The sequence below is a fragment of the Salmo salar genome, chromosome ssa25 (genome assembly GCF_905237065.1).
Source record: "Salmo salar chromosome ssa25, Ssal_v3.1, whole genome shotgun sequence".
In the NCBI taxonomy this organism is placed as follows: domain Eukaryota; kingdom Metazoa; phylum Chordata; class Actinopteri; order Salmoniformes; family Salmonidae; genus Salmo; species Salmo salar.
The window spans coordinates 50,273,523-50,287,204 of NC_059466.1; the positions used below are offsets into that span (position 1 = coordinate 50,273,523).

Genomic DNA, 13,682 nt, shown 5'->3' on the forward strand with positions numbered 1-13,682 from the left:
ACTATGGAGGAGAGAGAGAGGGCTGAGTTCACTATGGAGGAGAGAGAGAGAGGGCTGAGTTCACTATGGAGGAGAGAGAGAGAGGGCTGAGTTCACTATGGAGGAGAGAGGAGAGAGAGGGCTGAGTTCACTATGGAGGAGAGAGAGAGGGGGCTGAGTTCACTATGGAGGAGAGAGGAGAGAGAGGGCTGAGTTCACTATGGAGGAGAGAGAGAGGGGGCTGAGTTCACTATGGAGGAGAGAGGAGAGAGAGGGCTGAGTTCACTATGGAGGAGAGAGAGAGAGGGCTGAGTTCACTATGGAGGAGAGAGGAGAGAGAGGGCTGAGTTCACTATGGAGGAGAGAGAGGGCTGAGTTCACTATGGAGGAGAGAGGAGAGAGAGGGCTGAGTTCACTATGGAGGAGAGGAGAGAGAGGGCTGAGTTCACTTTGGAGGAGAGAGGAGAGAGAGGGCTGAGTTCACTATGGAAGTGAGAGGATGCATTCAACTGAAATTTGTCCTCCACATTTATCCCAACCCTTGTGAATCAGAGAGGGATAGAGAGCTGGGTTCACCGCAGTATAATTTTCATTCAGTTATGACTCAGTTATGAGTCAGAGTCAGAGTGGGTATCTCTCTCTCCCTTCCAATTCCATTCAATTCACAATGCTTTATTGGCATGGGAAACATATGTTAACATTGCAAAAGCAAGTGAAGTAGATAATATATAAAAGTGAAATAAACAATAAACATTACACACAAAGAAGTTCCAAAAGAATTAAGGCATTACAAATGTCATATTGTGTCTATATACAGTGTTGTAATGATGTACAAATGGTTAAAGTACACAAGGGAAAATAAATAAACATAAATATGGGTTGTATTTACAATGGTGTTTGTTCTTCACTGGTTGACCTTTTCTTGTGGCAACAGGTCACAAATCTTGCTGCTGTGATGGCACACTGGGGTATTTCACCCAGTAGATATGCGAGTTTATTAAAATCGGGTTTGTTTTCAAAGGTTTTGTGGATCTGTGTAATCTGAGGGAAATATGTGTCTCTAATATGGTCATACATTTGGCAGGAGGTTAGGAAGTGCAGCTCAGTTTCCACCTCATTTTGTGGGCAGTGTGCACATAGCCTGTCTTCTCTTGAGAGCCAGGTCTGCCTACGGCGACCTTTCTCAATAGCAAGGCTATGCTCACTGAGTCTGTACATAGTAAAAGCTTTCCTTAAGTTTGGGTCAGTCACAGTGGTCAGGTATTCTGCCACTGTGTACCCTCTGTTTAGGGCCAAATAACATTCTAGTTTGCTCTGTTTTTTTGTTAATAATTTCCAATGTGTCAAGTAATTATCTTTTTGTTTTCTCATGATTTGGTTGGGTCTAATTGTGTTGCTGTCCTGGGGCTCTGTGGGATGTGTTTGTGTTTGTGAACAGAGCCCCAGGACCAGCCTGCTTAAGGGACTCTTCTCCAGGTTCATCTCTCTGTAGGTGATGGCTTTGTTATGGAAGGTTTGGGAATCGCTTCCTTTTAGGTGGTTGTAAAATGTAATGGCTCTTTTCTGGATTTTGCTAACTAGCAGGTATCGGCCTAATTCTTCTCTGCATGCATTATTTGGTGTTCTACATTGTACACAGAGGGTATTTTTGCATAATTCTGCATGCGGAGTCTCAATTTGGTGTTTGTCCCATGTTGTGAATTTTTGGTTGGTGAGCGGACCCCAGACCTCACAACCATAAATGGCAATGGGTTCTATAGCTGATTCAAGTATTTTTAGCCAGATCCTAATTGGTATGTCGAATTTTATGTTCCTTTTGAAGGCATAGAATGCCCTTCTTGCCTTGTCTCTCAGATCATTCACAGCTTTGTGGAAGTTACCTGTGGTGTTGATGTTTAGGCCAAGGTATATATAGTTTTTTTGTGTGCTCTAGGGCAACGGTGTCTAGATGGAATTTGTATTTGTGGTCCTGGCGACTGGACTTTTTCTGGAACAGCATTATTTTGGTCTTACTGAGATTTACTGTCAGGGCCTAGGTCTGGCACAATCTGTGCAGAAGATCTAGGTGCTGCTGTAGACCCTCCTTGGTTGGTGACAAAAGCACCAGATCATCAGCAAACAGTAGACATTTGACTTCAGATTCTAGCAGGGTGAGGCCGGGTGCTGCAGACTTTTCTAGTGCCCGCGCCAATTCGTTAATATATATTTTAAAGAGGGTGAGGCTTAAGCTGCATCCCTGTCTCACCCCATGGCCCTGTGGGAAGAAATGTGTATGTTTTTTGCCTAATTTAAAAGCACACTTGTTGTTTGTATCCATGGATTTTATAATGTTGTATGTTTTCCCCCAACACCACTTTCCATCAATTTTTATACCAGACCATCATGCCAAATTGAGTCAAAGGCTTTTTTGAAATCAACAAAGCATGAGAAAACTTTTATTTTGTTTTGGTTTGTTTGTTTGTCAATAAGGGTGTGCAGGGTGAATACATGGTCTGTCGTACGATAATTTGGTAAAAAGCCAATTTGACATTTGCTCAGTACATTGTTTTCACTGAGGAAATGTACGAGTCTGCTGTTAATGATAATGCAGAGGATTTCCCCAAGGTTGCTGTTGACGCATTATCCCACGGTAGTTATTGGGGTCTAATTTGTCTCCATTTTTGTGGATTGGGGTGATCAGTCCTTGGTTCCAAATATTGGGGAAGATGCCAGAGCTGAGGATGATGTTAATCAGTTTAAGTATAGCCAATTGGAATTTGTGGTCTGTATATTTGATCATTTCATTGAGGGATGCCATCAACACCACAGGCCTTTTTGGGTTGGAGGGTTTTATTTTGTCCTGTAATTCATTCAAGTTAATTGGAGAATCCAGTGGGTTCTGGTCTTTAATAGTTGATTCTAAGATTTGTATTTGATCATGTATATGTTTTTGCTGTTTGTTCTTTGTTATAGAGCCAAAAAGGTTGGAGAAGTGGTTTACCCAGACATCTCCATTTTGGATGGCTAGTTCTTTGTGTTGTTGTTTGTTTAGTGTTTTCCAATGTTCCCAGAAGTGGTTAGAGTCTTGGATTACATTGAGCTGAATTCTGACGTGCTGTTCCTTCTTTTTCCATAGTGTATTTCTGTATTGTTTTAGTGATTCACCATAGTGAAGGCGTAGACTCAGGTTTTCCGGGTCTCTGTGTTTTTGGTTGGACAGGTTTCTCAATTTCTTTCTTAGAGTTTTGTGTTCTTCATCAAACCATTTGTCATTCTTGTTAATTTTCTTCAGTTTTCTATTTGAGATTTTTAGATTTGATGGGTTAGGTGAGAGGTCAAATTTACACCTTCACTATTACAGTGGAACGTTTAGTCCAGGAAGTTGTCTAAAAGGGATTGAATTCAAGTAGACTGTGATTTCACTGTGATCTGATAGGGGTGTCAGTGGGCTGACTGTGAACGCTCTGAGAGACTCTGGGTTTGAGGTCAGTGATAAAGTAGTCTACAGTACTACTGCCAAGAGATGAGCTACAGGTGTACCTACCATAGGAGTCCACCTTGAAGCCTACCATTAACTATGTACATACCTAACACGCGACAGAGCTGCAGGAGTTGTGACCTGTTTTTGTTGGGCATGTTGTCATAGTTGTGCCTAGGGGGTCATATGGGGGAGGGAATGCTGTCACCTCCAGGTTGGCGTTTGTCCCCCTGTGTGCTGAGGGCGTCAGGTTCTTGTCCAGTTCTGGCATTTAGGTCAACACAGACTAGTACATGTCCCTGGGCCTGGAAATGATTGATTTCCCCCTCCAGGATGTAGAAGCTGTGTGTGTGTGTGTGTGTGTGTGTGTGTGTGTGTGTGTGTGTGTGTGTGTGTGTGTGTGTGTGTGTGTGTGTGTGTGTGTGTGTGTGTGTGTGTGTGTGTGTGTGTGTGTGTGTGTGTGTGTGTGTGTGTGTGTGTGTGTGTGTGTTGATGTGTCCTGCTGTGTGTACATGTTCCAGACCGTCTCTTCGGGCACTGTGTCTGTCTATTTGTGTGTGTGTGTCTAGTAACTGTGTTGATATGTTCTGTTGTGTATTGCAGACGGTCTGTTTGGGCAGTGCCGTACCTCTAAGCAGGACCAGGTTAAGTTCCAGGTGTCAGTTCCTGTTCTGAAGAGGATGCAGGAGGTCCTCAAGCAGCTGATGCTACAGGGTGAGTCAACAGCCTAACACGCTACAGGGTGAGTCAGCAGGGTTAGTCAACAGCCTAACACGCTGCAGGGTGAGTAAACAGCCTAACACGCTGCAGGGTGAGTCAACAGCCTAACACGCTGCAGGGTGAGTCAACAGCCTAACACGCTGCAGGGTGAGTCAACAGCCTAACACGCTGCAGGGTGAGTCAACAGCCTAACACGCTGCAGGGTGAGTCAACAGCCTAACACGCTGCAGGGTGAGTCAACAGCCTAACACGCTGCAGGGTGAGTCAACAGCCTAACACGCTGCAGGGTGAGTCAACAGGGTGAGTCAACAGCCTAACACGCTGCAGGGTGAGTCAGCAGGGTGAGTCAACAGCCTAACACGCTGCAGGGTGAGTCAACAGCCTAACACGCTACAGGGTGAGTCAACAGCCTAACACGCTGCAGGGTGAGTCAACAGCCTAACACGCTGCAGGGTGAGTCAACAGCCTAACACGCTGCAGGGTGAGTCAACAGCCTAACACGCTGCAGGGTGAGTCAACAGCCTAACACGCTGCAGGGTGAGTCAACAGCCTAACACGCTGCAGGGTGAGTCAACAGCCTAACACGCTGCAGGGTGAGTCAACAGCCTAACACGCCACAGGGTGAGTCAACAGCCTAACACGCCGCAGGGTGAGTCAACAGCCTAACACGCCGCAGGGTGAGTAAACAGCCTAACACGCCGCAGGGTGAGTCAACAGCCTAACACGCCGCAGGGTGAGTCAACAGCCTAACATGCTGCAGGGTGAGTCAACAGCCTAACACGCTGCAGGGTGAGTCAGCAGGGTGAGTCAACAGCCTAACACGCTGCAGGGTGAGTCAACAGCCTAACACACTGCAGGGTGAGTCAGCAGGGTGAGTCAACAGCCAAACACGCTGCAGGGTGAGTCAACAGCCTAACACACTGCAGGGTGAGTCAACAGCCTAACACGCTGCAGGGTGAGTCAACAGCCTAACACGCTGCAGGGTGAGTCAACAGCCTAACACGCTGCAGGGTAGGTCAACAGCCTAACACGCTGCAGGGTGAGTCAACAGCCTAACACGCTGCAGGGTGAGTCAACAGCCTAACACGCTGCAGGGTGAGTCAACAGCCTAACACGCTGCAGGGTGAGTCAACAGCCTAACACGCTGCAGGGTGAGTCAGCAGCCTAACACGCTACAGGGTGAGTCAGCAGGGTTAGTCAACAGCCTAACACGCTACAGGGTGAGTCAACAGCCTAACACGCTGCAGGGTGAGTCAACAGGGTGAGTCAACAGCCTAACACGCTGCAGGGTGAGTCAGCAGGGTTAGTCAACAGCCTAACACGCTACAGGGTGAGTCAACAGCCTAACACGCTGCAGGGTGAGTCAACAGCCTAACACGCTGCAGGGTGAGTCAACAGCCTAACACGCTGCAGGGTGAGTCAACAGCCTAACACGCTGCAGGGTGAGTCAGCAGCCTAACACGCTACAGGGTGAGTCAACAGCCTAACACGCTGCAGGGTGAGTCAACAGCCTAACACGCTGCAGGGTGAGTCAACAGCCTAACACGCTGCAGGGTGAGTCAACAGCCTAACACGCTGCAGGGTGAGTCAACAGCCTAACACGCTGCAGGGTGAGTCAACAGCCTAACACGCTGCAGGGTGAGTCAACAGGGTGAGTCAACAGCCTAACACGCTGCAGGGTGAGTCAGCAGGGTGAGTCAACAGCCTAACACGCTGCAGGGTGAGTCAACAGCCTAACACGCTACAGGGTGAGTCAACAGCCTAACACGCTGCAGGGTGAGTCAACAGCCTAACACGCTGCAGGGTGAGTCAACAGCCTAACACGCTGCAGGGTGAGTCAACAGCCTAACACGCTGCAGGGTGAGTCAACAGCCTAACACGCTGCAGGGTGAGTCAACAGCCTAACACGCTGCAGGGTGAGTCAACAGCCTAACACGCTGCAGGGTGAGTCAACAGCCTAACACGCTGCAGGGTGAGTCAACAGCCTAACACGCTGCAGGGTGAGTCAACAGCCTAACACGCCACAGGGTGAGTCAACAGCCTAACACGCCGCAGGGTGAGTCAACAGCCTAACACGCCGCAGGGTGAGTAAACAGCCTAACACGCCGCAGGGTGAGTCAACAGCCTAACACGCCGCAGGGTGAGTCAACAGCCTAACATGCTGCAGGGTGAGTCAGCAGGGTGAGTCAACAGCCTAACACGCTGCAGGGTGAGTCAACAGCCTAACACGCCGCAGGGTGAGTCAACAGCCTAACACGCCGCAGGGTGAGTCAACAGCCTAACACGCCGCAGGGTGAGTCAACAGCCTAACACGCCGCAGGGTGAGTCAACAGCCTAACACGCTGCAGGGTGAGTCAGCAGGGTGAGTCAACAGCCTAACACGCTGCAGGGTGAGTCAGCAGGGTGAGTCAACAGCCTAACACGCCGCAGGGTGAGTCAACAGCCTAACACGCCACAGGGTGAGTCAACAGCCTAACACGCTGCAGGGTGAGTCAGCAGGGTGAGTCAACAGCCTAACACGCTGCAGGGTGAGTCAACAGCCTAACACGCTGCAGGGTGAGTCAGCAGGGTGAGTCAACAGCCAAACACGCTGCAGGGTGAGTCAACAGCCTAACACACTGCAGGGTGAGTCAACAGCCTAACACGCTGCAGGGTGAGTCAACAGCCTAACACGCTGCAGGGTGAGTCAACAGCCTAACACGCTGCAGGGTGAGTCAACAGCCTAACACGCTGCAGGGTGAGTCAACAGCCTAACACGCTGCGGGGTGAGTCAACAGCCTAACATGCTGCAGGGTGAGTCAACAGCCTAACACGCTGCAGGGTGAGTCAACAGCCTAACATGCCGCAGGGTGAGTCAACAGCCTAACACGCTGCAGGGTGAGTCAACAGCCTAACACGCTGCAGGGTGAGTCAACAGCCTAACACGCCGCAGTGTGAGTCAACAGCCTAACACGCCGCAGGGTGAGTCAACAGCCTAACACGCTGCAGGGTAAGTCAACAGCCTAACACGCCGCAGGGTGAGTCAACAGCCTAACACGCTGCAGGGTGAGTCAGCAGGGTGAGTCAACAGCCTAACACGCTGCAGGGTGAGTCAGCAGGGTGAGTCAACAGCCTAAAACGCTGCAGGGTGAGTCAACAGCCTAACACACTGCAGGGTGAGTCAACAGCCTAACGCGCTGCAGGGTGAGTCAACAGCCTAACGCGCTGCAGGGTGAGTCAACAGCCTAACACGCTGCAGGGTGAGTCAACAGCCTAACACGCTGCAGGGTGAGTCAACAGCCTAACACGCCGCAGGGTGAGTCAGCAGGGTGAGTCAACAGCCTAACACGCTGCAGGGTGAGTCAACAGCCTAACACGCTGCAGGGTGAGTCAGCAGGGTGAGTCTACAGCCTAACACGCTGCAGGGTGAGTCAACAGCCTAACACGCCGCAGGGTGAGTCAGCAGGGTGAGTCAACAGCCTAACACGCTGCAGGGTGAGTCAACAGCCTAACACACTGCAGGGTGAGTCAGCAGGGTGAGTCAACAGCCTAACACGCTGCAGGGTGAGTCAACAGCCTAACACACTGCAGGGTGAGTCAACAGCCTAACACGCCGCAGGTTGAGTCAGCAGGGTGAGTCAACAGCCTAACACGCTGCAGGGTGAGTCAACAGCCTAACACGCTGCAGGGTGAGTCAGCAGGGTGAGTCAACAGCCTAACACGCCACAGGGTGAGTCAGCAGGGTGAGTCAACAGCCTAACACGCTGCAGGGTGAGTCAGCAGGGTGAGTCAACAGCCTAACACGCTGCAGGGTGAGTCAACAGCCTAACACGCTGCAGGGTGAGTCAACAGCCTAACACTGCAGGGTGAGTCAACAGCCTAACACGCTGCAGGGTGAGTCAACAGCCTAACACGCCGCAGGGTGAGTCAGCAGGGTGAGTCAACAGCCTAACACGCTGCAGGGTGAGTCAACAGCCTAACACGCTGCAGGGTGAGTCAGCAGGGGGAGTCAACAGCCTAACAAGCTGCATGGTGAGTCAACAGCCTACCACGCTGCAGGGTGAGTCAACAGCCTAACACGCTACAGGGTGAGTCAACAGCCTAACACGCTGCAGGGTGAGTCAACAGCCTAACACGCTACAGGGTGAGTCAGCAGCCTAACACGCTACAGGGTGAGTCAGCAGGGTTAGTCAACAGCCTAACACCCTACAGGGTGAGTCAACAGCCTAACACGCTGCAGGGTGAGTCAACAGGGTGAGTCAACAGCCTAACACGCTGCAGGGTGAGTCAGCAGGGTTAGTCAACAGCCTAACACGCTACAGGGTGAGTCAACAGCCTAACACGCTGCAGGGTGAGTCAGCAGCCTAACACAAGCCCTGCATGTGGTTGAAATCTAGGGGCTCTATTTTTAACAAACCTAAAAAAAAAAAATTATGTAAATCTTAGCTCTAGGTCCGGGGGTTTGTCACAAATATTTGCGTTATTTTCATAGCCATAATTTCTATGAGCCTAGTAGCTGGCGGTGGTGCAAGAGGGTTTTGATTTATAAACAAGTTGTTGGTGTGACGAGGCCTTGGCCACTCACTGGCCAATCAACACATCCACTGGATTAATGCTGCATGTTTATCTCCTGTTCTGTAGGTTATTGATGGTCTCCAATTGAATATTCTCGTCCTGGTCGACTGTGGATTGATATTACAGTTTATTAAATAGCATAGGCTACAGTAACAAGTGATAGCAACAGTAAAAAAAAAAAGAAAAACATCCAGTGTTTGCTCAATAGCCAACATTGTTGTAATTGGCTTCAATGAGCCTAACCGAGCCTAGCCAAACCTTACCGAGCCTAGCCTAGCTGAACCTAGCCTAGTTGAACCTAAAGTAGTCTAAACTAACGTAGCCAAACGTTGTGTAGCCGAACCTAGCCTAGCCGAACCTAGCTAGCCGAACCTAGCCTAGCTGAATCTAGTTTAGCCGAACCTAGCCTAGCCGAACCTAGCCTAGCTGAACCTAGTTTAGCCGAACCTAGCCTAGCCGAACCTAGCCTAGCCGAACCTAGCCTAGCTGAACCTAGTTTAGCCGAACCTAGCCTAGCCGAACCTAGCCTAGCCGAACCTAACGTAGCCGAACCTAGTGTAGCCGAACCAAGCCTAGCCGAACCTAGCCTAGCCGAACCTAGTGTAGCCAAACCTAGTGTAGCCGAACCTAGCCTAGCTGAACCTAGCCTAGCTGAACCTAGTTTAGCCGAACCTAGTCTAGCCGAACCTAGCCTAGCCGAACCTAGCCTAGCTGAACCTAGTTTAGCCGAACCTAGTCTAGCCGAACCTAACGTTGCCGAACCTAACGTAGCCGAACCTAGCCTAGCTGAACCTAGCGTAGCCGAACCTAGCCTAGCTGAACCTAGTGTAGCCGAACCTAGCCTAGCTGAACCTAGCCTAGCTGAACCTAGTTTAGCCGAACCTAGTCTAGCCGAACCTAGCCTAGCCGAACCTAGCCTAGCTGAACCTAGTTTAGCCGAACCTAGTCTAGCCGAACCTAACGTTGCCGAACCTAGTGTAGCCGAACCTAGCCTAGCTGAACCTAGTGTAGCCGAACCTAGCCTAGCTGAACCTAGTGTAGCCGAACCTAGCCTAGCCGAGCCGAGCCTAGCCTAGCCGAACCTAGCTGAACCTAACGTAGCCGAACCTAGCCAGCCCGAACCTAGCCAAACCTAACCGAGCCTAGCCGAACCTAGCCGAGCCTAGTCGAGCCGAACCTAGCGTAGCCGAACCTAGCCGGCCCGAACCTAGCCTAGCCAAACCTAGCCTAGTCTAGCCGAACCTAGACTACTTGTCTTTAAGTGTCGCACTTCTCCTAAAATAAAATATACTTGTCTACTTTGCAAGGCCAGGATAAAAAAAAGACAAAACATGTTGCTGAACTAGCCTTCGTTATATTAGCCTTTGCCCAGAGTACGAATAACATTCGTACGTCTATACAAAATACTGGGCTCCTGTCAAATGTACCGTTGCCTATATGTTTACATTTACATTTTAGTCATTTAGTTCATACATTTTTTTGCTGGCCCCCCGTGGGAATCGAACCCACAACCCTGGCGTTGCAAACACCATGCTCTACCAACTGAGCTACAGGGAGGCAGAATTGTTTTTTATCATTAAAGGACGACTAAATAGTTTGAAGCGTGTCTTTGATAGTAGGATGAGGAGCGCTTTTTGAAAATGGGGATGGATAGCCTATTTCAACAAACAAAATTAGCTATGCAGGTATGTGAATTGTGAATAATGAAAAAGCATGAGGTAAAAAAAAATAAAACAAATATTTCTATTCAATCATTAACATTTATTTATAAAGCCCTTTTTACATCAGTAGATGTCACAAAGTGCTTTACAGATACCCAGCTTAAAACCCCAGAGAGGAAGCGATGCAGATGTAGAAGCACGGTGGCGCAGCGGTCTAAGGCACTGCATTTCAGTGCTAGAGGCGTCACTACAGACCTCGGTTGCGATTCTAGGCAGTGTCGCAACCGGCCGCGATTGGTAGTCCCATAGGCCGGCTCACAATTGGCCCAGCGTCGTCCGGGTTAAGGTTTGGCCTGGGGTAGGCAGTCATTGTAAATAAGAATTTGCTCTTAAACTGACTTGCCTATTTAAATAAATGTTTAATTAATTTCAAAAAGGAAAAATTCAAAAGCACTCCAAGTAGCCCAATTAAAACCCCTTTATTCATAGGCTACTTGGCTAATGGCCAGGGGGAAAGGTAAGCAGCTATGCAATGCTTCTAAACCAGCATTGATTAAAGGGAGGGTAGGCTATGCTTGGTTTTTAATGAAACAACATTTTGTGTTTCTAAATACGAGATTCTCCGGCACAAAAAAAGGAGCATCTCTCCTTCCATATGCACTGTGCGTCATGGCTGGATAGGCTGGATAGGCTGCTCTTTCGCTCTCTAAATACACGTCACTGTCAAATGTGTTACTGCTAAGTGCTGCTTTTTTTTGTGGGTATTAAAACGTCCCATTAGCTCTGCATTAAATTGTCACTTTTGCGCTTGTTTTTAAGGGACACACCTCATATACTGCCAAGCTTCCCACATCAGCGCAAGCGAGCTGATGTTGAATTGCCAAACCTAGTGTTATTAAGGCTGGGAAATTATGTTGAATTACCAAACCTGGCGTTAAGGCAGGAAAATGATGTTGAATTACCAAACTTGGCGTTAAGGCTGGGAAATGATGTTGAATTGCCAAACCTAGCGTTATTAAGGCTGGGAAATTATGTTGAATTACCAAACCTAGCGTTATTAAGGCTGGGAAATGATGTTGAATTGCCAAACTTAGCGTTAAGGCAGGAAAATGCCAGTGCGCCAGTATTTCTTAACCAAATTGCGAACTAACGTGCGTTTGACTCTTGCGCCTCCTTAGCACCAGAAAATAGAGCCCTCTGTGTTACGATGACTTTTTAGCTCATTTAACCAAAAAAAAATCGACTCATGTTCAAATACAAATACATTGATTCAATTCAACATGTTCCTAAAAATATGAATTACCTAAGCAAATATTCTTTATCCCAATTGTCCAATTGTAGGTCTGTCCTGGCAGGATGACATCACCCAGTACATTGTTGCCAAAGAGCTGGGCAGAGTTCCTCACACCACACAGTCCCTGAAGGACTCCTCCTTCTCACAGTAAGGATACTAATAGATTTGAGAGAATGTAAAGTTGTCCCTTCAAGCCTTCTCCCAGCTGGTCTATCCAGTAGGGTCTTGTCTCTGTGTAGCTGTGAATGTAAAGATTCTTTATAGGAACTGTAGGTGGATTTAGACCTGTGAGCCTTATCTCTAGACTATCCAACATTGTCTTGTGTGTCTTATAGCCTTCTGTGTAACGTAGATGGAAGCAGCACTATGCTCAGGGCCCATATTAAAAAAAAACGTCTCAGACTAGGAACAGGTCCCCCATGTCTGTATAACATTTGATTAACTATGACCTATATAATGCAAAGCTGATCCTATATCAGCACTCCTATTCTGAGCTCTTTGTTGAATGACTCTCTCTGATCTGCTAAACTCTCCCCCTTGGCTTATACTCCCTACCAGAACCAAGCAGAGCTCCTCCAATCAGGGAGGATACCCCAGCAGCTCCTCCAATCATGGAGGATACCCCAGCAGCTCCTCCAATCAGAGAGGATACCCCAGTAGCTCCTCCAATCAGGGAGGATACCGCAGCAGCTCCTCCAATCAGGGAGGATTCCCCAGCAGCTCCTCCAATCAGGGAGGATACCCCAGCAGCTCCTCCAATCAGGGAGGATACCCCAGCAGCTCCTCCAATCAGGGAGGATACCCCAGCAGCTCCTCCAATCAGAGAGGATACCCCAGCAGCTCCTCCAATCAGGGAGGATACCCCAGCAGCTCCTCCAATCAGAGAGGATACCCCAGCAGCTCCTCCAATCAGGGAGGATACCCCAGCAGCTCCTCCAATCAGGGAGGATACCCCAGCAGCTCCTCCAATCAGGGAGGATACCCCAGCAGCTCCTCCAATCAGAGAGGATACCCCAGCAGCTCCTCCAATCAGGAGGATACCCCAGCAGCTCCTCCAATCAGGGAGGATACCCCAGCAGCTCCTCCAATCAGAGAGGATACCCCAGCAGCTCCTCCAATCAGGGAGGATACCCCAGCAGCTCCTCCAATCAGGGAGGATACCCCAGCAGCTCCTCCAATCAGGGAGGATACCCCAGCAGCTCCTCCAATCAGGGAGGATACCCCAGCAGTTCCTCCAATCAGGGAGGATACCCCAGCAGCTCCTCCAATCAGGGAGGATACCCCAGCAGCTCCTCCAAGTCAGGGGCCAGTCAGGCTGACAGCCACCAGGACTACTTGATAGTAAACCATCTCCAGTCCCCCCTCCACATGCAGACATCTCCCATGGACCCCTTTACCTACCAACAGGTACTGTAGGCTACAGCCATGCATGTTAACACAGACACTCAGACACACAACAAACTTTATATTGTAAAGATACATTTTTTTTCCCTTTCAGTGAACTCTGTACAATCCAGCTATTGGAAGTTTACGCGCATGCACACTCTACTGAAGAACAACAGAATCACGCCTGACATGGCCAATGAACACCGTACCTTAACTTGAATCCCCACCTTCTACAGGTGATAAACTTGAGTCATGAATTCCTCCCTTCAATTCTTCCTGCTCTTCACCTCGACCTAAACAGAACAATTCACACATTTCTTAAACAAAAATCTAGAACAGAAAAATGTATCAGGCTCCAACTGAACTGTCCCACTTAAGGAAGGCATGCTCATCCTTCTGCATGTTGTGTGTTAAAGTTTGGTAACTATACTGAACAAAATTTGGTTCCATTTTTAGTGAACTGAAATAAAAAATCCCAGAAATTTCCTATAGGCCAAAATATTATTATTTTGTCCAAAAAAAGTGTGTTTAGATCCCTGTTAGTGAGCATTTCTCCTTTGCCAAGATAATCCATCCGTCCTGACAGGTGTGGCATATGATCGAAGCAATCATGAAGCGTGGAATCCGATTG

At 48.7% G+C, this 13,682-nt stretch overlaps 1 protein-coding gene and 1 non-coding gene across 2 annotated transcripts in view; one reads left to right on the top strand and one right to left on the bottom strand.

The window, feature by feature from the left end:
• Positions 1-13,682, top strand: part of LOC106586923 (receptor-type tyrosine-protein phosphatase-like N) — a 194,251-nt gene that overhangs the window by 50,460 nt on the left and 130,109 nt on the right. The window contains exons 2-5 of the mRNA XM_045707451.1: positions 4,040-4,150; positions 11,713-11,812; positions 12,224-12,651; positions 12,699-13,072. Of these exons, the coding sequence (XP_045563407.1) occupies positions 4,040-4,150; positions 11,713-11,812; positions 12,224-12,651; positions 12,699-13,072 (1,013 nt within the window). The remainder of the gene's footprint in view (positions 1-4,039; positions 4,151-11,712; positions 11,813-12,223; positions 12,652-12,698; positions 13,073-13,682) is intronic.
• Positions 10,195-10,269, bottom strand: trnaa-ugc (transfer RNA alanine (anticodon UGC)). The gene has a single exon. It is a non-coding gene; the product is annotated as a tRNA-Ala (tRNA).